General features: G+C 39.3%; 1 protein-coding gene and 1 long non-coding RNA gene across 2 annotated transcripts in view; one reads left to right on the top strand and one right to left on the bottom strand.

The window, feature by feature from the left end:
* Window positions 1-1,522: 1,522 nt before the first annotated feature.
* LOC147650779 (uncharacterized) lies at window positions 1,523-5,975 on the bottom strand. Its single transcript, XR_015275263.1, has 2 exons — window positions 5,866-5,975; window positions 1,523-4,996 (listed from the first exon to the last, which is right to left on the bottom strand). It is a non-coding gene; the product is annotated as an uncharacterized LOC147650779 (long non-coding RNA).
* A 2,774-nt stretch (window positions 5,976-8,749) lies between these two features.
* The window catches only part of LOC147650778 (uncharacterized), a 64,376-nt gene continuing 48,539 nt past the window's right edge, over window positions 8,750-24,586 (top strand). Inside the window, exon 1 of the mRNA XM_086848187.1 lies at window positions 8,750-9,185. Coding sequence (XP_086704313.1) covers window positions 8,750-9,185 — 436 coding nt within the window. The remainder of the gene's footprint in view (window positions 9,186-24,586) is intronic.

Raw genomic sequence — 24,586 nt, 5'->3', positions numbered from 1 at the left:
GGAGACTCAGACCACAGGAGACAGCATCTGTAAAATTAAACCCATGCAGCGTCTGAGATGAGGTGTGAAGTAATTTGGAATATTCTCATTTTCTCCTCTATGTGCCAGAGAAAACACAGCTAAGAAGTTCAGATGTACTTCAAATAAGGTCTAATTACTTCTAGACTAGAATAAAGGTATTAAAATATCTTCAAGGACTATTAAGAAAGAAACATTCAAGCAGATATCAGCTCTAGCAAAAAATCATGGATTTCAGCTGAAAAAAGACATAAAAGCAAAAATTCCCTCTCTTAAATAATATGCCATTTTATAAAATACTGGGTTTACAAGAAATTTAAGCTTGTTCTGGAAGACCTACTGAATTCTGTAGTCACTAGAGGTCACTTAAGTTTTGAATCATTCAAATCTGCTGACTTCTAAATCTTCTTCAGAATGCTCCAAGTTTGAGAACTTGCCTCCATGAAATATATTCATTTTAAATAAGGGTACTTGGAATAGATAAGTGAGTGTCTTCCCAAGAAAAATAAGTCCAGAAGTACAGGTCAAAAGTTCTAGATAGGAGAGTGTTTTAAAATATTGAATATGTCATGGTCCTTCCAGCCACAGGTTCATTCTGGTGACACCAGCAATAAAGAATATTGAGATGAAGTGCCCCCAATTACAGCAAAGATTATGTTGGCACTCATTCAAGTCACAATAGAAAAGGGAAAGAAAATCAAGTAGAATGGCTGGACCTTGAGATATTCAGACATTCACTCATCAGGAGTCCTTAAGACAACAGAACAAGAAGTGATGATCAATATTTGAGAGGAAAAAAATTAAAAAGAGAAACAAAACATGAAAAATAAAGGCTTCTTGGGTGTTTTCTGGACCTTGTCTAATATCTATTGCTACTCTGACCTACATTAAAGTCGTTTGTGAGGGATATGCTGCAGAGCTGTCACTACTGCTGCCCCCACACCACATTTCTGGCAATGAAGTCACCTCTTCATTGTTTCCATTTTCAGCAGGATGTTGATGAGGGTGAAGACTAAGCAAAAAAAAAGTATTCCAAAATTATTTTCCTTTTCTAAATGCAAACACAAGACATATTAATGAGTCTGATCAAAGTCAGGGACATGCAGTGTCTCTCCAGTCCTTGATACACTCGGAAGGAGGCAGAGCTGCTGACAGGGCTGGAGGGGATGTCCTGTGAGGAGCTGAGGACTCCAAGCTTGCTAAACATGGGAAAAATTAGGATGAAGGTGACCTCACTACTCTCTACAGAGGAAGGAACATGGTATCTACTGATGGGACATGGGAACAGCTCAGAGCTCCTCCAGATGAGGTTTTACCATACATTCGGAAGTGACTCAGGCCAGAGTTTTCCAGCTAGCTCAAATATAGGTTTTCTTTCTCTGGCCCAAGGCTAGGAGGGGTCTTGGCCAGAACTGCTGTCTGGGTTTGGATTCAGGATTTGAACATGCCAGTTCCCTCTGAGCACAAGTCTATCGACCAAGTAAAGAAGCCGAAGGAGGAACTCTTCTGGGTTATATTTCACAGTTTATTCTTGCAAAGGGAATGCCAGGAAGAGACAAAGGTTTGGGGGTCTGGGCTGCTTCTTTTAACAGGACTTCTTCGGAGGGTGGGAGTTTCAGAAAGAACCAATTATTCTTCACAGCTAGCAAACTTACAAACTTTCTACAAATCAGGGTTAAACAAAATAAGATAATAAATAACAAACACAGACACCTACGAATGCTAGACATTCGAGAGTAAACCTACAAAGGTGTAGGAGGGAACTCCTAGAGGGGACTTGGGAACGCGGGGGGAAAGAGAAGGGGTGAGGGCCCGACCTCGTTTAGATGGGACACAGGAAACGGAAATGCCCCGGGGACCACCGGCGGTCACACTTCACTATAAACCAAAAGGCCGAACCCGCGCGCGGTCCGGGGTCAGGGCCGGAGAAACGCGGAGCGGCCCCGACTGCTGCAAATGACAGCGGCGCTTTCTCTCCGTCCCCTCGGGCTCCCCGCTGTATCCCCGCGGCGGGGCAGACCGGGAGGGGGGCCGACACGCCTCCGGCAGTGGCAGGGACGCAAACAGAGGGGTCCGGAGGAAGGAAACTCCGGCAACTGCGGTAAACCCGGCCCCGGCAGGGAGCGGGGGGGCAGAGGGGAAAAAGCCGCGGCCTGGGGCGGGAATCCTAAGCCAATAGTTACAAATATAAACAAAAGTCCCTAACACCAGTAACATACTAACAACCCTTATCACAACACGGAAGCATTTCTTTCCAAAGAGGATGAGCAAGCACTGGAAGGGCTTCTTAGAGAGGTGGTTGAGGCCTCAGGTCTGTCAGGGTTTAGGAGCCATTTGAACAATGCACTTGATAACAAGCTTTAGCTTGGTCAGCCCTGAACTGCTCATGCACTTGGAGTAAGTGATGGTTGTGCTCCCCCACCGTGGAAATAGTCTGTTCTAGTCTACTGAAGGTCAAAGATGGAGGTGTGAAAATAAAGGAAAATCTATGTATTTTCACTGGAGTCAAAATAAAAGTCCAATTTTTGCTGTACAAAGAACATTGAGACTTCATACGGGCCTAGGATTCTGAGTTCACAAAACAGAAACAAAATTCTGGAGTGATTTTGAGCACTGAGCAAATTCCCTGCCTGGGAGGGCATATCGTCAGTAGGTAAAGTATAAACCAAGTCAGAGCTGCAGGTCCCACTGCCAGCTACAGTGTTTGGCACCAAAGACTGATGTCTTTGACCTTATGAGCAGGTTTTGGGTGCTGCAGAGGGAGTAGTAGGTGCTCCACACAGCTGAGATCCCCTTAGATAGTTTAGATTCTCTCCCCTTCAAGACCTTTCTGGTTGGGTGGCTTCCTGGGATATTTATTGCTTATATAAGATTTTGCCTCATTTATGTAAGATTAAGGACTTCTAGGAATCAGAAGGTGTGAATATGTATGCTTAACTTCCCTATATTTTCTACTCTTATAATGATCAATCTTCCATTTATAGGTAATACTGGTCACATTTCTCACCTCACCTGTCTCTATGAGCTTCACCTTTATTTGATCACCTGGAGATGGAAACAACCTCTCCACCAAAAAAAAAAAAGCAACAAAATGTCACAACCAACATTGTGGGAATCTGGGAATCTTCCACAACTTTCCTGAGGCATCATCAGGGGATTATAAACCCCCTACAAGTTAAAATTTCCAAGCTGACTCCAAGCTGAGTCAGCAGGTGACTTAATGCAACTGCACAAGATGAACCCAGACATCTCAACATCTCCATCTCTCCATTTCCACACTGTCCATCCCACTCCCAGAGCACTGTGCTTCTTGTATCTTTTTCCCCATTTAATGCTGGAGTAGGAATATAAGACTATTAAAATGCCAGTTTTTACAGCTGGAAAATAAAACCCTGCCCACTTGTTAAGTCTATCATCAGTACAGGGTGAGTTCTATGAGCATGATGCCCCTTTAAGGGAGACCAAAGGAAAATATTCAGCCAGATGTGCTCAGTTTCCAGAACTGTCTCATGTGCCTCTACTCTCAGAAAACAAATGCTTAAAAATCAGAAATCTAAGAATTAATTCCACTATTCCACAATAGTGGAAAATTTGTCTCTCCTTACAAAGACAGAGAAGAGAGAGCCTGAATAAGCTGTTAAAATCTATGAATGGACGTGTCAGCCATTCATAAATTCTTTGTGCATTAAACACAGCAAAGAAGGAAATTTATTAAAATACTGATGAAGAACAGGGAGACAAAACATGCAACAAAAGTAAAAATAATCTGCCACAAAAGCCTCCTGATTGCAGAAAATGTAATCCCATAATCAGAGATTTGCAATCCTCATGGCTGGCATAAAGACATTACATTTCTATTGAAGAACAGAGTCTGTAGCAGAGCATTCTTTGTATACAACAGTTTCAGCAAATATAATTGCATATGTATTCAACAAATGTTAATGCCATTCTAAGAAGAATTAAAGCCAGACAGTGTGGGGAGCACAAAGGTCAATCAGAGTCACATTAAAAACATTCTGTTCCATCTTTCAACCATTCAGCAGCCAAGGGAGATCATTGTGCTTTGGAATGAAAAGGGAATGTATGGGGGCAATCATTTCTTCTTGCCATAGACAGAGCTGGTAGTCAGGAAAAAAAAGCCTGTTTAATGGTTTTATTTGCAAGAAAATGCAAGTGAGAAAACAACTGCGCTAAACCACTGTTTGTCCTTGTTATTAAACAAAGCATAATCACTAAACATGGATGCAGAGAGAAAATAACCAAAGTTAGGTCTGGTTTGAGCCTTTACTCATTTCCAAGTCATTTGCTTCAGGTTTGTACAGTTGAGGCTTCTGATCCTAACAGAATAGTAATTTCTTTCACAGTACATCAATTTTTTTTCACTTCAGTAAATTAGAGGGCTGACACTACTTTAGCACTGATTTTACCCTGTAGTCTCATCTCTGGCTCCTAGTTAACCCTTGTTCTATAAGAGAGAAGAAGTCCATCCATAGTCCATCCATCAAGTTTTATCTATTTTTACCATTCTTGAGTTTGAGTAAGGTCACCTTGCTTCAATATATTTTTAATTATAGTGTTGAAATTACAGTGACAGTGGTTGCACAAAGAGACACATCAAGATCAATAGTCAATTTCATCTGGAGAAACTTTGTTCTTCTGTACGATGTCAGATAAAAGAGAATATCCATGGTTACTGCTATTAATATTTATAGTATTCTCCAAAAGGAAAGAAAAATGCTAGACGACAGAACTGGACATTGATTGTTGTACAACCTGTTGTACAGGTTATTGTGCAGCATTAAAAAAAGGTACCTAAAAGTGGGACGGAGAATAATTTGCCGTGTTGCCTATAGCCCAGGGAGCTGAGAAGGGATGGCAGAGTAAAGCTGGTTCATCCAAATGCAGAATATCCAATACTTGCTGTTCAAATTGCTTCTTCCAGTGCTCTCCTTCTGAAGGACAGGGAGATCCAACAGTTCTGCAAGAGCACGAGGATTTGAGGATACTGAGGGCAAATGCCCAACCCAAACCAGGGGTTTCCTCCCTCCCATGCTCCAAGATTTGCTTCATGTCAGTGAGTGAATGTGCTTTGTCCTGTGAATTTGGGCTGAAGCAAAGGATGAACCCCCAGCTCACAGGGACACAGCTCAGGAACCCTCAATGTCTACATGGGATGGAGGGAGGAGTGAAAGTCTGGATAATCCCTCAGCTCCATTTGCTTGGCCTCTGGCTCTGGGCAAGTTCTTCCACTGAAGGCAGAAGATCCATCCCCCCAAAACTTTAGGGGTTGTCTCAGTGAGGGCCAGCCCTGAGTTTCCCTCCTGTCCACCAGGCTGGGATGGTGACATGAGGCACACAAAGGTGCACACTGAGCTGTCTGGATTAGAGCTGCCACTGCTTAAGGCATTCAAAAGGAGGATTTTATACATATTTGCCTTTCTCAGGTCACAGAGAATCATTAAAGTTGGAAAAGATCTCCAGGATCGTCCAATCCAGCCTATGACTGATCCCTCTGGTCACTCAGCCCAGAGCTGTGAGTGCCATGTCCAGGCCTTCCTTGGACTCTTCCAGGGATGGGCACTCCAAACTTTCCTGGGCAGACCCTGCCAAGCCCTGACTCCCCTTTCTATGCAGAAATTGCTGCTGTTGTCCACCCTGGGCCTCCCCTGGCCCAGCCTGAGGCCATTCCCGCTCCTCCTGTCCCTGTTCCCTGGGAGCAGAGCCTGACCCCCACAGCTGTCCCCTCCTGACAGGGACTTGTGCAGAGCCAGAAGGGCCCCCTTTTCTCCAGGCTAACAGATTTCACTGAGGAAATCTGCCAAGTCTCTTTTATCACAGTATAAATACCTCAATCAGAACAGGGTAACTGAAGACTGGCACAAGTTCACACAAACGTCCTGAAGCCAAAGCTGTTGCTGCACCCTGGCCAGGAGTCAGTGCTGTGGAACAGGTGGGGACTACAAAAGAGACAGAAAACAAAGATTTTGAAGAAAATACAAAATATTAATTCCGTTCTAGGAGTGATTTGGTTTGTTGGGGTTTTTTTTAATATGAAGCCTGTGTTTTAGGGAATGCGGTGCCCCAGTGGGGACAAGTGTACTGGATGGGTGGCACCAGGCAGCTAAAATGTGTACTCCTGCTCTAATGCCATGTGCTAGGAACAGGCCAGGCATCCTTGGAAACTCTCCTTTCAGTGGGTGGATCTTAGCAATAATCATGAAAAAACAACAAGCACAAGAGTTCTTTTGCTCAGAATCTGATGGTGGTTATTTATCCATCCTTCAACACAAGCTTCCATAATTGCCTAGAGTGTTTTACAGAGGGTTTTACAACAGCACCACTGCTGCTCCCTCTTGGAAAGACTGCAGGATAAGCAGCTCTGGGTTTAGCAACACAGCTCAGCAATGAAGAACTTTGTCTTGGAAAGTCTTGGTTCTGTGGGAGCTGTACTGCCAGTGGGATTCAGTGATTTTGCCTCATTCAGTGCTGTGAGCACAGATGACACATTTTCCATGCATACACACAGTACATGTGTCACAGGCAGCTAAGGCAAAAATGGCTTGGTTTATTTACAAATATATCTTGAGCCAAGAATATAAATAAATCATTGACAGCAGATACCTGCCCAAAATCTCTTCCTGCATTAATAAATGCCTCATTCTCAGTACAGATTGATTCTTTCTCCAAGAGCTAATTCTAATAAAAGAGATAAAGGTGGAGAAAACTTCTATGTGTAGTCCTACTGCGTCTCTCCAGTGACTCCTGAGTTAGGCTGAAATGTATTGTTAGCATGCTTTCTGGGAAAAATCAAATCTCAGCAGAACACAAGAAATACTTGTAGAACTCTGAATAACAGGGCCACTCACATCTCCTGACACAGGAATGTGAAGTTGGGGTGGAACAGGAGTGAGTGACAAATGATAAAGGCAGTGGCAGGAAAGGAGACAAGCAGCAAAAAAGCACCAGCGCTAGGGGACAAACCCGAGGCTGGTGACAAACAGAGGTTTGTGTCTGGCTCTGGAGAGGAGGCTGGGAGAGGAAGGGAAAGGCAGGAAAAGTGAGCTGTGCTGGCTCTGGCTGTTTTCCAGGGCTGCTGATCCCAGGCCCCACCATCCCAATGCAGACAAAAGGTCAGAGAGGAAATAAAATCAGGCTTTGGGGAGACTTCTTTGTGTTTTCAGATTTATAAAGATCACAGAGTCACAAGAAGTAATTGGCATTATGGCACCTAATAAATCTGACAGCACATAGCAGTGCTGGGCACAGATCCTGAGAAGAATAATCCCACTGAAGAATGATTTTCAGTTGTCAATTAGACACTACTCAGGTACAGCAGCGGGGAACAGAGAATGTTTATTTTCGCTCTCATCTTTGTAACTGATATGCCAAACTTTAAACTTCAGGCAAGTTTATTCATGAATTAGTCTGCTTTGCACTTTTAACAAGCCCATTTATAGTGTCATTTCTCATTCACATTTTCTTCTGTACATTGCATGGAAAATCAGAGCAAATTTCAGCTCATGGGCAACACCTGTTGCTGCTAAACAATTAAGATTAAAATTTGGATGACTTTCAGATTTGGGGACAAGATGTTGGTGAATTTTCATCAGTTCTTAAAAAAATTATGGTGGATTTTTTCTCAATTTTCTGTGAAAATACATTAATATATATTTAATTAGCTCCTTTTATTACTGAATATCATTTCTTTTCCCCCCAGAAGGTGTTTATTCCTTTTTACAGGACAAGAAAAGAAGGGACCTTCCAAGTTTGATGCCTACATTCCAGTCTCTAACCCTTTTGTAATTTCTATTTATTATTAAATTTTACCTAAACCCTTTTTTATTCCAAAGGTATTACATTAGGAAAACAATACATGCACTAAATAGATTTCCATTAATCAAGAATAAAACCCTTCAAGCCTTATTTCAATATCCCTGATTATATCAATTGAACTTCATTAACTTTTGAACTCAACAATTCATTTGCTTGCATGGAATTCTTAAATAATCACCCAGTTCATTATAAGTAGCTTAGGTATATTTGGAAACATCATCATTCATTTTTAAAACCCTTTTCTTTTTGGACAGAATATGACTTGATTTTTTGGATAGATTTTGGCTGTCAAACCCACCTGTAAATTGATCAGATCCAGGTTTTTCCCAATAAAAAATGCTCTTTACAAGTGCATTATCTATTTAGAAAAGTTCTCAGATGTTGAGGCTTTTGCAGGTGTGTTTAGCTTACAGCCTCTTTACAGAGCATGCTGACCCCAACAGTAGACTGCCAAAGAAAACAAGGTGATAAGTATTCCTGCTCGTTGAGCAAGAAGAAGGATCACACAAAGGTCTGCAAGCATCTAGTAATTTGCTTTAAGATAAGGATAGTAACGTGTTTAGAGAAGAACAAAAACAGTGTTATAAACTAGAGCTATAAGTTTGTATTCTATTTTTAGATGCTTGGCAAAAACTATATAAGTAATGCAAGAGCAAGAAATAAAGGTCTCAGTTCCACATCACATTGGTGTGCTGTCTGATTCCTGCCTTAAGATTGGACTTAACATCTGGGGACCCTGACGTGATGAGCTTTGGTCCCGGGTGTGAACAGTCTGTCATAATCTAAGGCTGAAAAGAAGAAAAATCCCACGACGGTTGCAACCAGGCGTCCGAGAGAGACGCGTGTGGCCACAAAACCTGACCGGTGAGTCGGCAGCCTTGAGCTGGAAATTAGTGGGATGGGCAATGCTGTATCAGCCGTGGAGAAAGCTACGATAGAAGCCTTGCTCCGGATGAGTCAGAAAGCGGGGACTCCTTTAGATCGTACGCTTCTGACAGATTTATTATTTTGGGCAAAGCAGCAGGAATTAATCACTGAGACTGCCGATGTTTTTACTAATGCCGCCTGGAAAAGGGTGGGAGAAGATTTGTGGCTAGCTGTACAGTCTGGCTCGAAAGAAGCTAAAGCTCTAGCGCAAACGTATCATCAAGTTACATTAATGATAGAGCAGTTGGGTGCAGAGGCTGAGATCGAGGCATCTGTGAAGGGAATTTACGTTGCCACGGAAGGAAAAGCAGCTGAAAAGTCGAGTAACAAGCAGCCAAGGAGTGAAAATGACTGTGATTGGAGTAACGAAAATATTCCTACCCCTCATATGGTTGCTGCTCCAGCGCGTAAGAGACCCTATGATGATTTGATTCCGCCATAAGACGGCAATTCCCAAGTCCCGCAGACATTGTCCCCTGTAAACCACTCAGTGCCACCCTCTGCTCTTCCGCTGCCCATGGAAATTGACCCAGCTGCAGTCCCCCTCCCTCCTGATCCCCAGACTGAGTCAGAGACATTAAAAACTTTACTATCACAACAAGCAAGCGGTTATGACACAACTTTTACAAGAAATGCAATGTTTAGATCGAGATGCAAAATCTGCTACTGTAAAACAAGCGTATAAAAAGGCACACGATGCAATTGTGAGTGGACTTAAGAACATTGAAAGTCAATAAAGAGGTCTAAATGATAGTGTGCCGGGACCTTCCCCTTTAACACCTAAACAGCCATCTGTTTAGGGGCGTCACAATCTTTGTCATTAAGCAAACGCAAGGTCCTTTTGAATTATGTGAAAGATAGGGAATGGTCTGTGGAAGAAGCTGATAATTATCTTTGTTCTAAGTATGGAACTGTGACTCGAATAACGCCAGAGGAAAAGAGAGAAATAAGAAGATAACAACAGCAGAGAGCAGCCTCAGGGTGGGCAGTTCACCCCCCCCCCGCTCCCTCTCTAAGAAAAAGCACCCAGATAATACCCAGTTTGTTAAAAAGTCACGATTTATTGGGTTTTCAAAATGCTTTTATATACCATTGTAGAGTTAATTTTGTGTTTTAAGTAATTGTGAGTTTATGCAATTGCAGTTTTTAAGATTTTACTGAAAAGTTATTGTGATTCTTTGAAAAAAAAAAAAAAGGGAGAGAAAAAATGTTTAACAGAAGTTGCCTTGCAATAATCGGTTTTAGACCTTAAGGTTAAAATTTACAGCTGTAAAGGTGTGATTTACAGCTTCTAGGAAAACCTTCCAATTAATGTTATCTACAGAAGAGATTTGTGGTTTAAAAGATAATTAGTTAAGAGAACTTTACTGTACAAAACAAAGTTGAGTTAGAGTATGTATTATCCATTTGCTTGTTTTTTCCACAGTTTTGGTAAAGTAATTTCAATGTGAGTTCTTTTGTTATATAAAACACATAACTGTATGTATACCAATTTGGATTTTAGATTTTAGTTTAAAAATTTGACTTGATGTTCTTGAAGAGTGCTGCAGAGGCTGAATGGAAGCCTGCCGGGTCCTGTGTTGTTGTAGTTTTTCTCTAGAAGGCTGCACTTTAGAATCCTAGCCAATTTGGGTATGTACTGGGTAAATTCCTGTTGTGAATGGGTATTTTTAGTAGCATTTTCAATTATTGTAGGTTATTTTCAAAGTTAGATGACATAAAATTGTGATGGATTTGTTACATTTTTATAATCTCTATAGTGAATTTATGTTATTGTTATATTGTGTTTAAAAAGTATATATCAAACTTTTAGTTGCTTTTTTTGTAGTAACAGAATAAGATTAAGTTATGTTTTCATTTAATATAGATTAAGTGTTAATAGAACTAGGGATAGTCGAGTTTTATTATGTTTAGGCTTGAATGTTTTTAAGTTAAGTTTTCTAACTTAGATATTCTTTTAAGGTTAAGTTTGTTATTTCCTTTTGTTATAAATAATTATTGTCAGGTTTAAATATTGTCTAATTTAAATTGTTTTATGTTTTATTGGAGACACTTGTTTAAACTGCAAAGTATAGTTATTTTCTTAGAGAAATGAAGACAGCCACAACAGAAACAGCAGTGATAGAACAGATGAACACCTGATTGTGGACAGAAATGAATACAGTCTGTGACACCCTTGACTTCATTGGGAGTTCTATTGTTTGTTCCAATCTCTGCAGTTTTGTTTGTTATAGCTTTCTTATTTTTCAGTGTTTCCAGAATTTTAAGAAGATGTATCATTGTTGAAGATTAGCTGCCATAGGAGAGGCTTCAGATTAAACCAACTACTGCATGGTTTAATTGGTCTAGTACCTAAAGCTTCTGATCATTTGATTTGTACAAATGTATTTTAACAGTTTGCTGTGCTGTAAGCATCTCATAGCTGCTACTGTTGAGAACCTTGTTTTAGAAATGAGTTAAGAGGCATCTTTCCAGTTTAAAGCCAGGCCCTGGCCAAGCCTTGACTTTACCTGGATGAAATGTTTGCCAGTAAATTCAGATGTTTTCTGTACCAAAACAGTATTTGAGTCACATTTTGACTCAGCAGTTTGACCCTGTTGATATGACAGCTGGATCAATTTTGAAGTGGGCTTGGAGAATCATTTCCGGAGATGATTACCCAATCCTTCACTGATTGTTTTGTTTCTATTTGTTTGCTAACTATGGGATGCTGGTGCAGTGTTTTAGTAATTAATAGTAGTTTTATATTATATATCTTATTAATAACGTTTATGACGTTATTTTTAACTGTTATAAGTTTTTATTCATTGTGTTATTTGTAAGCCCATGTTTGATCCATTGTTTGTCTGGTTGTATATCAACCATAGCTGATTTTGTTTTGAAAAAAGAGGGGGAAGTGTTGAGGCTTTTGCAGGTGTGCTTAGCTTACAGCCTCTTTACAGAGCATGCTGACCCCAACAGTAGACTGCCAAAGAAAACAAGGAGATAAGTATTCCTGCTCGTTGAGCAAGAAGAAGGATCACACAAAGGTCTGCAAGCATCTAGTAATTTGCTTTAAGATAAGGATAGTAACGTGTTTAGAGAAGAACAAAAACAGTGTTATAAACTAGAGCTATAAGTTTGTATTCTATTTTTAGATACTTGGCAAAAACTATATAAGTAATGCAAGAGCAAGAAATAAAGGTCTCAGTTCCACATCACATTGGTGTGCTGTCTGATTCCTGCCTTAAGATTGGACTTAACACTCAGAAAGACATGTTTTGACTTGAACTTGCAAAAAAATCATTTGTCACATGGACAAAGCTTGGCTAATATTTGTTTAAATTAAATTACCTATAATGACTTTAGTCTATCCCTCTTAAGTTGGCAGGTAGCTAGCAATTAATTTTCTTTTTGTTTTCATGGAAGCTTGAGAAAATTAATCCTAATTATTTTAAATGGACTATGCTGACTGTTTAATGTGCTGATGCACAGAAAGAAAGTTGACACTCTTTAGGCTCAGAGCTGGAGCATTTGGAGACAAGAGAACAGTGCAGGGGTGCAGAGCACCAAACTTCTACATTTAGAAGGTGTAGGAAAGGGATTAAGGCTGTGGGTGTACCTGATGTGCAGCATTAACTCTCATAGTTTGGGCAAAAATTCTTCATGGTAAAAGAAAAGTCACCAGGCAGCAATTTATGGGAAAGAGAGAAAACCTGATTGAAACCAAGTCTATACTAAAGTTAATGCATTTGTTATAATGAGTTTGTTTACAAAATATTTGAACTGTGTTGTGATGCACACTCTTCAGCTCTCCTCAAGGAGTCTGAAAAACCATTATAATTCATCTCCTAGTAATAATTGTTATATGATTTTTGCAGTATCTTTCCAGGTCCTGAAAAACAATAGTCCTAAGGCATCCCACTTTTCAAAGGAAACACCACCTATATATCCTGAGATAACAAACCCACATTCTTCACATTATCAGACCCCCCATATGCATTTTAAAATCAGGTTAATGATGGTACATTATACCCTGGGAGTGCTCATAAATTTGTCCTGCTGCTTGTCTGATGTTGCTCCCCAGAACTCTCAGGGGAATTACAAATCTCATATCCACAATCTGCTTTCACCATTTAAAAAAGCTGAATTACTTTACGATTTCCAGTTCCAGTGATAAGAGAGATGGGCTCTGAATGGGTTGTGCTGCTTCATTCAGGTGATCCTAATGAGAATTTCCTGCTTAGAAAGAATGATGCAAATCAAGGAAACACAGGAATTTATGCATAGGCAGATGTTGCGTTGTGTGAGTTGCCTTAGAGGTGTTCCCTGGCACAGGGTGCCCAGAGCAGCTGGGGCTGCCCCTGGATCCCTGGCAGTGCCCAAGGCCAGGCTGGACACTGGGGCTGGAGCAGCCTGGGACAGTGGGAGGTGTCCCTGCCATGGCAGGGGTGGCACTGGATGAGCTTAAAATCCCTTCCCACCTAAACTATTCCATGATTATTAATGTACTGAAAAACTCACGTTGCTTTCCTTCAACTCTAACAATTAATTACCTGTTCGTAATTCTACAATTTGGCCATAACAGCACCAGGAGTGACCCAACTTCCCCCTGCCAATTGGGCTGGGCTGCCAGCCACAGCAGAGCCCTTATTCCAGATGGAACTGAGCACAGCCAGGGGGATTTTCAGCACCTACATCCCTGTATGGATGGGTTCTCTTGTGCCTGACAACAAGCACCACAGCAACAGCACCACAAACCAGCTCTGCTGGCTTTCAGTTCAACTGGCCTGGGTGCAGCCACTCATTGTAGAAAGAAAGCAAAGCCACAGAAGTTTGCTTAGATTAATGGCCATAAAGGGATGTAAAAATATACAAGCAGGTGGTAATTTTTTTTGACTTTGAGAATATCCAGAATGTGAAAATATGAAACAGAATAGAGCTTCCTTTGAAATTTATAAAAAACAAAGGACATATTTCTCTGTCTACTGTAGCAAAGAATACTGAGCTGAAAAAAGAGATTTGGACATGCTCTGGCAAATCCAACTCAGTATTTTCCTCCTGCGAACTCCTGAACCTCCTGGAGCTGGGCTCCTCACCTCTTAGAACATTCTGGTGTTTTTAAAGGCAAAGAAGAACTGCTACAAGATACATGAAAAAGAATAAAATCTGTTTATTCCTTACAGATGCTAGTGGTGGGATAACTCAATTTGAGTTATTTAAAAGCATTTTGGAACTTGGGAAACCAGGGACACTGCAGAAATATCCTCTTTTTTCACATTAATGTATTACATCTCAGGAAGTCTTCTTAGTTTATGATTTGGTTAATATTGATGAGACCTCTTGTACCAAAATCAGTTCAATGGGAAGAAGAAAAGCTACTGCTTTGCTACTTTTTCATATAATTCAACATATTTCAGCTAATGCTAAGGAGTTGTAACTGAGGGATTCATGCATGTCTGCAGGAAGAGGGAGAGAAATCAGGAGATATCAAGCAATAAAAGCCACTGCTGTGAAATGTAACAAACCACAGAGGTATTAATTAAATGTGTTTATCTGGTCAGATTAAAACCAGTAAATTAAACCATGGATTTTAGAGTTGTTCCCACATTACCTGGTACTTTATCTCCATGGAGAGGGAGCTAAAATCAAAACGTGTTTCAGCAACAATTTCCTTTTGAGGAATTTCTAACTGAATCCATTCATCCTGATACTGACATAAATCCAGTCTTCCCTCTATGACTAAATATGTACTAGCAAGACTTCTAACTCCTTTCCAGAGAAAATTCTGCCTTTTTGTGTGCTTTAGGAAATGTTTTTTAGTTCTGACCTTCTTCTGGTAAAATCTATTAAAACCAGAACTGAGGCTACATCATCTGAAATCTCTTGACTGTGCAATGGTCTGTAGGAGATGTAACAATTAAAACCTCTTCACTTGCACAGAAAATATATTTGGATGAAACTGGAAAACCAAAAATCAGATACTGAAAAAAAAAATTGATATTGCAAACCCAAAATCAGCTTGATGGAGATTTAGGGGTGAACACTGACCAGTACACAGAATTAAAGTTGAACATTGTAATTACAACTTTATAGACAGAAATAATAGACAACCTTAAATGTCCAAGGACAAATTACACTTTCTGGAAAGCTTCTACAAAGACAAGTTTAAATGCTCAATTGAAATTTTACTGAGGTGTCTGTGAAAAGAAATCCTGTGAAAAGTGGCAATATTCTGGTAGTTCAGAAGAAGTTTTGTTTACAGTAGCTCATAAAATTATCCACAGTAATATTGAATAACTTGTGCATTGTTCAAACATCATGGAAGTCTTAATTTCTCCGTATTTTTTGCACATTATTACTGAATTCATAATATGGAATTTATTATTGCCATATATATGCCATATATATATATAATTGGACCAATTATACCTCTAATCCTTTAAGCTTATATCCATGAGGAACAGGATCTCCATCATGTAATGGGAATTTTCACAGGTGCACCTAAACAACCAGTCCCATTAGCCAGGGATCCTAGGGATCAGCAATTCAATGCTGGATAATTTAAATGAAACACAAAAAAAAATATATTGAAACATGACAGTTCAGGCTGGAGTACTGAAATTTCCTTCCTGATCCAAAAGAAAAAAAAAAACAAAACAAAACAAAAATTAAGCACTTCTGATATTTCCTTTAGCATCTGTCAATACAGTTTGGGGTTTTTGTATTTTATCCAAATGATTGAAAAAATCGTATTATGATTCTGACTTTTACTTGGTTGTGTTTATTATAAGGTTTTCCACTTTTCAAATCTATTATAGCTGTTACGTACAATATATCTTAATTAGTTACAAAGGGACCCAACAACAACAGCAGGTGAAAGCCTGAGTAAAAAGAAAAGGGTTTTTTCCAAAATTTTTATTGCTCAGGCAGTGTTTTGTATGCCACTATACTGGACCAAAGGGCACTAACTTTAATATCAACCACTAAAAAATTGCTGTCAGAATGAGCCATTAAAACCAGTTGCTCATCCAGAATTCAAGGCTGGATTAACAACTTTGCTATAGAAAAGATATTTTGCAAACACGCATCTCCATCACTTACCATTTCATGCAATTCTCCATGGTATTTTAGGCTGGCATTTGCCAAGTAAATCACAGACTTGGGAAAAGATGCCAAGGACTGATGTCTTGTTTCCACAGCTTTCTCCGAGTGTGCCTTCCCATTTACTTACGTAGCCTAGAAATTATGAGCTTTGGCTGTTATAAATGTGAAAATTATAAAAGTCACAGGAGTTGTAAAGTAATTTTTGGTAAGAGTTCACTATTCCTGGTCCTCATATATTAATACCATTAAAAAAAAAAAAAAAAAAAAGGAAAGAGAGAGAGAAATAAATTTCTATAATTTAAAATGCTATTGTTATTTTTAAGAATACAACAGCAAAGCACAGCACCAATATAAATTGAAGACTCAAGATAGCAAGAGATATTAACACTAGGCTCTAAAATATGCTTTTAAGCATTCTCAGACTTTCAATAAAATCATTCATCTCAGTTCCAAAATGTTAACATATTCCACACAAAGTTCATTGGTGACATAATTTGCTAACTCTCCTTCTCCTTTTTCTCACTTGGTGATTTGTCACTTTACTGAGATAAAAAGCAGCACTGCTTGAAATCCAGCACGACTGGAATTAGTGAAAAAACAAGTCCCATGCTGCTTATGTTTCCTTTTAGCCTTTTTATAACCATCTGCTATTGGTGCTCTTTTCCTCTGGTAATTAAAAAAAGTGGCAGTCAGGTTGTTGTTACTTAAAAAGTGACAATAAGGCGGCTTCCTCTTTATAACACTGAAAAGTCTTCCTGACTTTTGTGATAAATTTCCCTTCCCTGTGAGGGTGGGCAGGCCCTGGGACAGGGTGCCCAGAGCAGCTGGGGCTGCCCCTGGATCCCTGGCAGAGTCCAAAGCCAGGTTGGACACTGGGGCTGGAGCAGCCTGGGACAGTGAGAGGTGTCTCTGCCATGGCAGGAGTGGCACTGGATGGGTTTCAAGGACCCTTCTAACCATTCTGTGTTTCTGTGATTCCATTCACACTGAGTTTTCTCTGTACAGTCAATTGAATTCATATTCTTACTATGCTATTTTCTCTCTCCCCACCCCCCTACCCATTTTTTGTGTAATTTTTTGTTTCTTTTAAAAGCTCTTCAGAATTGTTTTTGAAATTCAATGTGGCAAAAGATGAATTGTAAACACCCCGAAGCCCTGGTTGACTCAGGTCACCAGCTCAGACAACTTGGTCCAAAGTCTGCAAAGTTACACATTCCTACAGAAACTGTAATGATATGGTTTAATCAATGGGATGTTCTGGATTTTACCAGAGTAACCACAAATAACATTTCCCCCTGAATTTTCTATTATCCTGACACTAGAAGGTTTATTTAAATCAGATTTTAAAAGTATTTAAAAATTTCAGACATTTAATGACATCGGAGCTACTTACTGTATTTTAATTGCTGAATGTGTCCAAAATAAATGATAGTTTCAGAAAGAAAAAAGTATTATTTTCTTGCAGGATTAAATCTCCTGAATCAGAAAATCATTGGGCAGTTTCAGTAGCCCAGGAGGAGATCTGGAGCTGAAGGGAGAACATGGGGATGGCCTCATGATAGTGGGAAACAGACTCCAACCCTTCCGTATCCAGAATCAGGAAAGAGTTATAGACAAAATTTCTGCTTCTTATCATTGTCTCCACTAATTTTTTCCCTATATAAACTCGTTGGGTATTAAACTTCTCTTATACTCTCCATAGCGTTTAATAGTAAATGGAAAAAAATTAAATAATTCCACTTAAAAGTTCACAAGTTTACCTCTTCCCCCACAATTTGTGTTATGGATTTTTTCCAATCTGCAAGTCAGTGGCAGAACCCAGAGTGATATAAGCTGCTGAAGGTCAAGACTAGTCCTGCACCATCTGGCTCCTTCTTCTGCAAGATGAGGCCATAATTGACAATTATTCAGTTAAGAACTGGATTTTCACATTGATTTTGTTTTCTTAGTAAACACCAGATCCTATATGTATTTTTAATTCCATATAGATGTTGAGTCCAAAATTACATTAATTTAATTTCCATTGATTTCTATTATTTATCTAATGGCTATCTAATAGTTCAAAATGGCTATGGTTATTTTGCTAGGGACTATTCAGATGGACGAATGACAATTCAGCTGATTTTCTCCCTTGACTGCCAGTTGCCAAGTGCAGGTTACACGGAGTTTTTTCCCTGCAGTGTGCAGGAAGTGCACATAAACAATTGACTTGGAGTAGGCTGAGAAATTTTGCCATCTGGCAAATAACTCACCCACAACCATTCTCTGCTGGATTTCACTACATAAAGATACAGAATTCCAAAATAAATAACTCATCCCTTAGAATTAACTATCCCTGTGAAATGTGCTTCAGATTATTTCTCCCATAAGTAAATTTTGAACATTTTGCCCAGAAATCAATATCTGATTATGTGTGCACACACACATTCATTTTTCATGCCTCTGGAAATAAATAGAGATGCTATTTTGGGGGAAGAAAAAAAATGTCAGCAGGTTTCCAGAACTAAATAATGACATTAAGAAAGCCCCAGTGATTCCTGTGACATCTGGCACAGCCAAAGTGCCTCTCAGAGCACAGGGGGCTGCATGGGCTGAAGGAATTTGGGGCAAAAGGGAGAGAACTACTCGAGGTTTACTGAGCACAGCAATGTAACAGCTCCTGCTTGCAGGGCAACAGCAGGGACCTGGTTTAGAACCCTGAAATGGGGGCATTAATCAGAGGAGAGCCCTGTTCAAGCCAGCTTGAGGCAGTATCTTTGTACATTTCTTGCATTTATTACATTAAACACACAGTAGTTGTGTCACCTGAAGACATTCTGTTGTTTGGTTTGAGCAGCCAGCCAGTTCCATGATGAAATGCAAGCCCTCTAAAGTGTCAGTGACTTTGCTGTTTCCAACCTAGACTGATTTGTTTTGATAGGAATCTGTTTACTCTGCCTCAATAATATTCTTTATGGCCACATTCAAGCTGAAGCCCCTAATTTAAAGTGACATTACATTAAGGTCTAATTCAAACTGGTGCCATTAAAGACCAGAGCTGGACAGTCTTTAAAAAGCTCATTTCACAAAGGTTTACTGATGAGTGACCTTACCTCAGCTCATTTAGGAGAAAAAATTGATTGAGTTTAAAAACTAAATTGGCTTTCATGGCTCTGTATGATACAAACAAAAGAAATTATGTTGTAAGTTCACAGTTTACTGTGGGTGCCAGTAGAACCATCCAAGCAGGAAAATTTGGAAAAACTTTCAATTTTTTGATTCAACTTTTTCAATTTTTTGATTCACCTTGTTGGATTTGTGCCATCTCAACCTTTTGTAGTCTCTATCCCTTCCCTTTGGCTGATCTGGTTGTTGCGTTCGCAGCATAAGAAAAAAAAATGCTGTCCAAATAATACACGTCATTTTTCTTCATAATTTGCAATTTATTACCTCTTCCTTAAAAGTGTTTTAAGCTAATGTAGCATTTTAATTAACAATTATTATCCATCTCAATGACTTGTATATAATTTAAAAACACATGAAAATTAATATATTATTTTTAACAGAGATTTTCAATTAAGCATGAAAAAATTGTTAAATTAGTTTAAAATTATTAGTGAAAGCTGCAGTAACCTAGAAGCTGAAAATTTCCTAAAACTAAGAAGATCCCTAAATTCTATACTCATCAGTGTAACCACAAGCTCCTGGAATTTAAAATTTCTAGCCTTGCGGGTGTCTTTGGTTGCTCTTATAGGTTAACCCAAATGGGTAAGTTCAAATTCGGAGGTTTTCGAAAAATCAGATCCAAGTGAAGAAGCTGGAAATCTTTGCTGATGCTATTTTTTCAGATTTTGGAAAGGTATTTGAGTCCATGCAGAGCGCTGATTCTATGAACAATATTAACTTACACATAAATTAACCATTCTTTCCCTGGTCACACACTTTTCCAAAATCCTGACAGATCCATGATCCTGCTACATCTCCTGACTATGGACAAAACATTTGTGCGTTAGCTAATAAAAACCTTTTCTTTTGGTATTTTCCCCATCTGATGCAATTACAGAAAAATTACTGAAATACAGCATAGCAGAAATAAATCAGATACAAGAACCATGTGTGAGTGTGGAGAGCTCTGATGAAACAGCAGCAGGACTCATGGCTGACAAAAGCCTTTGTCACACGGGGATGAGCTGGTGCGTGATCCAAACCTTGATAAACCATCACCTGTGAGGTCTTTGGGAACAAAAATCTGATGAGCTGGGAGCCCTTCTCTGTGCTTCCTGTTCGTGTTCTGACCTCTGGTGAGTGGAATAAGCAATTCCCCTTGTGACACACAGAATCTGGGAACAAAGGTCTGTGTCCAGATGAATTCCTGTCAAGATAACGTGAGCCATGTAGTCACTGGAATATTTGAATGCCCTCCACTGCAACCAGCAGCTTGGGCTTGTTTTCAAAATCAAGGTTTTCATAATCTTTGAGGAGTATCTTACACACATCATGTGAGTAGAATCATTATATACTTTGAAGAAGAGTATATGAGAAATTAAAAATTAGACCAGGAATACAAATAAATAAATAGAGGTGTGTAACTTACCTTTGAGGTTTTATGGTCAGATTCATTCTTTGGTGAGTAATGAATCAAGTACAATTAAGACTTTCCTTATGGAATTCAAAATATTGCTGGTATCTATCTTTTAACTCTTCTTCACAGTCACAGAGTAAGATTTTAACTGCCAGTATCAAGTCTTTTTATTTTCTTCACCTGCATCTATCACATATTTTATGAGCTCCTTGTTTTCTGTCATGAACTACCACAATTTGATGAACCATATTTTAAAACATGATAAAAGTGTAAATGTAGTCCTTGAACATCTTACATGCTCAGAATATGTAGCATCAAATGCATATTCAAATATTTTAAATACTATTTTTTTTCAATAAATTTCCATTAAAAGAATAATTTTAAAATAAAATTCTACAAGCCTGTTTTCCAATTGTCTCTGTCATCTCCCAGACACCTCTTCAGTTATGTAAATTGCCAAGTAGTTCAGTTTGGGTTATAATCTCCAGGTTCAGTATTTTTCTCCAAAACATCACTATGTTAAATACATAACATCACTAAACATCACTATTTAACACTAAAACATCACTATTTAAAATAATTACAGTCCTCTGCTCAATTGTCCTCCATGCAGTTTCAGTTATATTAGAAAGAATCATTCAAAAATTCTCAGATTACTTCTTTTCTCCAAAATTTGTCTCAATCTTTTGCAGCAAAATAACATTTCCATCCCATTTTGAGAATGCTTAAGAAAAACAGCAGGTTCCTGATTCTCATTTTATGTACAATATCCAAAGTTCTTCAGAAGAAAAATGCAAGTTTAGCAGAAAAGAAAAAAAAGTTATTTAAACCACTGCCCTAATAGAGAACAGAGATGTTCCTGCCCTCCTTCTGCTCTGAGTTGGGGGCCTGCAAAGTTGTTTTGCTAATATATTCTCACTCCTCTCTCCCAGCCTCAGTTCTGCAGGGATTTTTCCCAATTCTTAAATACTTTACTCCAGAGGTGCTGCCACTGTTGCTGATGGGCCCAGCCTTGGCCAGGGGTGGGTCTGTCCTCGAGCCAGCTGGCATTGGCTCTGTCAGACATGGGAAAAGCTTCTGGATGTTTCTCTCAAAAGCCACACCTGTACCCCCCCTCCCTGCATACCATCACCCCCCCCAAAAAAAAACCCCTTGCCACACCAACCCAATACAGCACTTGTTATTCATTTGCTTGTTTAATTTTTCACATTCCCGAGAAGAAAATGCTTCATAACCATCACAAGTCTGAAACTTCTTCCATTTATTTGCTAGATCAACACAACAAGATCTACTGCAGAAAACTGCCAGAACATTGCTGCTAGGTCTTTGAACATGCCTGAGGAGGAGTGGCAGTGCCATGAGTGCTGGCCACTGGAGAGGTGTTTCTGGGGGGCAGGTTCCAAGTCAAATACCTTCCAAAATACACCATTCTGCCAGTACAGAATGGAATTGGATTTCTGACACTCCTGAAATATTCAGTCATGGATGTCTTTAGGTAGTTCTGTTGTTCTTCTGGAAGACACCTATGTCCTACTTACCATTGCTCTATGAACTGATGGTAAAACATCTGAAGTGGAAACTCATTTTTCTGTCGTATCCTATTCAGTTGGAAAGTATTTAAAATAGATCATTATTTTTAAATGGAGATTTCTTTCATTGAAGTGGAATTATTCTTACAGAGATCACTGGACAATATGAATGCTCTGCCTTAGTAAAGTACAAAACCTGCAAAGCTACCTGGAACATGTGAGCAAGAGGAATTTCATCTCCCACCTTGGTGACCTGTTGAACATCAAAGTTAGTGTTTATGTGTGTGTGGTTGAAGTCTTTGGGGAAAAGCTAATGATGTTATTAAAGCATTTAACAGTACATCTGATGTGGAGAAGGGCTTTGTGAAAGTATCCCTTAAGTACTACCCTTGAAGATGTCTGTAGTGGCCAGAAATGGAAGCTCAAGAACTTTATGAACAAAGCTTTTTATCCTCAAAGGGACTCCTTGGTGATACCTTGCATGAAGAAGCCATCTAAAGAATTAAATCTAATTACTGTATTTTAAACAAAAAACTTTTAAAACAAATTATTGAGCTATTTTTGGCTGTGGCTAGAAATATCTGCAAAAAAGAACTGATCCATTCTAATTTTCCAGTGACTAGACAAATTGCTTAAATCCAGCCTTGTTAATAATGCAAGCAACCATGTCCTTCCCAAACAGACCTGTGAGTAGTAGTAAAGTAAGAAAAGGCTCTCAGGACAAGAGTTCTTCAGAAATTTATTGTTCTGGGGGGATTCTCATACACCTGCCTTTTGTGTAGGGCTTCCTTTCTGAGCAGGATGAGGCTGCAGGTGCCAAATTCCAGTCTCAGTTTAGCAGATGCAGCTCTCTCTGGCTTTAGTTTTGCCCTAGTTGGTCTGGTGATGACAAAATACCATGATTAATATAATCAGCACTTCCTGAATCCCAAAGGACTGGCCACAGATGAGTTTGTAGCAAATATAAATTGATAATTAACACTCTCCAAATTCCCCAATTAATGCAGACCAGGGAACTGTTACAGTGTTAACTATCTTAACTTTCCGTACTCAGTTTGTCCTTTGACAATCTGAGAGGAGTTTATTTCAAACAAGGGATGTGATTAGCTAATGCTGAAAAGAATATTGGGATTATCAGCAACAGCAGTCCTGGGGAAAGCAGTTCAATCAGTATTTAGTTTACCATTTGATTTCCTAATGATTTATTCCAACAGCAAAGACTGGACCATGTTGTAACATATGCAATTAATTCTCAGTGGTGTGTTTTCCTTTTGCACCATCACCTGCTTGTTTAGCTGCTAGCAGGCAGCAGAGGAATACCACAGCACAGAGAAAAAATATTATATGCCTAATACAATAGAATTCTTAGATAGGCTCTGCCTTCAGTCAAAGGCTGGGCACCCTTAGTGTGTTTAGAAACAAATTAACAGGGGAAAAATATATATCTGTGCAAATACTTGATTGAGCTTCACATCCATTATTGCATTATCCACACTAGAAATACCTTAACCTTAATTCTGAGTATATTGGGACTAAGTGGGTCTTCTGGCTGTAAATTAATGTTAAAAGATAACATGCTGGAAACTTGCGGAGCAGAACAGTACAAAATATAGTATTTTTGATGTGCTGCATACCTGTGTTATGCATATATATGATAACATACTCATCAGCTGAGACAATGGAGTTGACTTTCAGAAAACAGCAATGAGCATCAATGACAGTTAAGCCTGACCTTTGAAAGAAGGCACCTGGCCTTTCATCTTCAAGACTATATTTTGCAAGGCAATTAAAGGAAAAAATACGGAAAGAGTGACACTAACATGACAGCTGTTGAGGAGGATATAAACAAACATTTGCCTTTGCTAGCAGGAATCTAGAGTTTAACATTTGAAGAATTATTAACAATGAGATGTAAAAGGTCTTTCTGTGTGCTCTGCATCGCTGGGATATCAGAAACAGCTTTCAAAGGAACTTAATTTGAAAGAGATACATTTAACTACCAGATGGAACAACAGTAACATTCCTAATTCACTGGATTTGGGACATGAAATCACATGACTGTTAAAAAAAATTACTTTTTAAAAAAAATTAAGTAATAGATAATAGGTTAAAACTCAGGTAATGGAGATAACAGTGTTTGAGAACAAAGCCCTCTAGGAAAGAACAATGACAGTATCTTTTCTAGAGTAGAACTCCAGAATTTTCACTCCCTCCCTACAGACTACTCAATAACTTAAAGCACAACAACTGGCTGATCGTGCTCAAATTGGTATTTTTGTTCAAGAAAATACTATTTCATCTGCCTGTTGGAAAGAATGCAATGGACCTTGTGTGTTTGCAGTCTACAGGCAAATCTCTACAGGCAAATGTCACAAGTTGGCAGAAAAAAAGCTGGGGAACATAAGAGTCATCCCATGCAGATAATCACAGAATTACAGGATGGTTTGGGCTGGAAGGAACATTAAAGCTCATCCAGTGCCATCCCTGCCATGGCAGGGACATTTCCCACTGTCCCAGGCTGGTCCAGCCCCAGTGTCCAAGCTGGCCTTGGGCACTGCCAGGGATCCAGGGGCAGCCCCAGCTGCTCTGGGCACCCTGTGCCAGGGCCTGCCCACCCTGCCAGGGAACAATT

The sequence above is a fragment of the Cyanistes caeruleus genome, chromosome 12, assembly GCF_971803275.1.
Source record: "Cyanistes caeruleus chromosome 12, bCyaCae1.hap1.1, whole genome shotgun sequence".
In the NCBI taxonomy this organism is placed as follows: domain Eukaryota; kingdom Metazoa; phylum Chordata; class Aves; order Passeriformes; family Paridae; genus Cyanistes; species Cyanistes caeruleus.
Note: the sequence above shows the minus strand (reverse complement) of the source record. Positions and strands in the feature narration are given on the sequence as shown.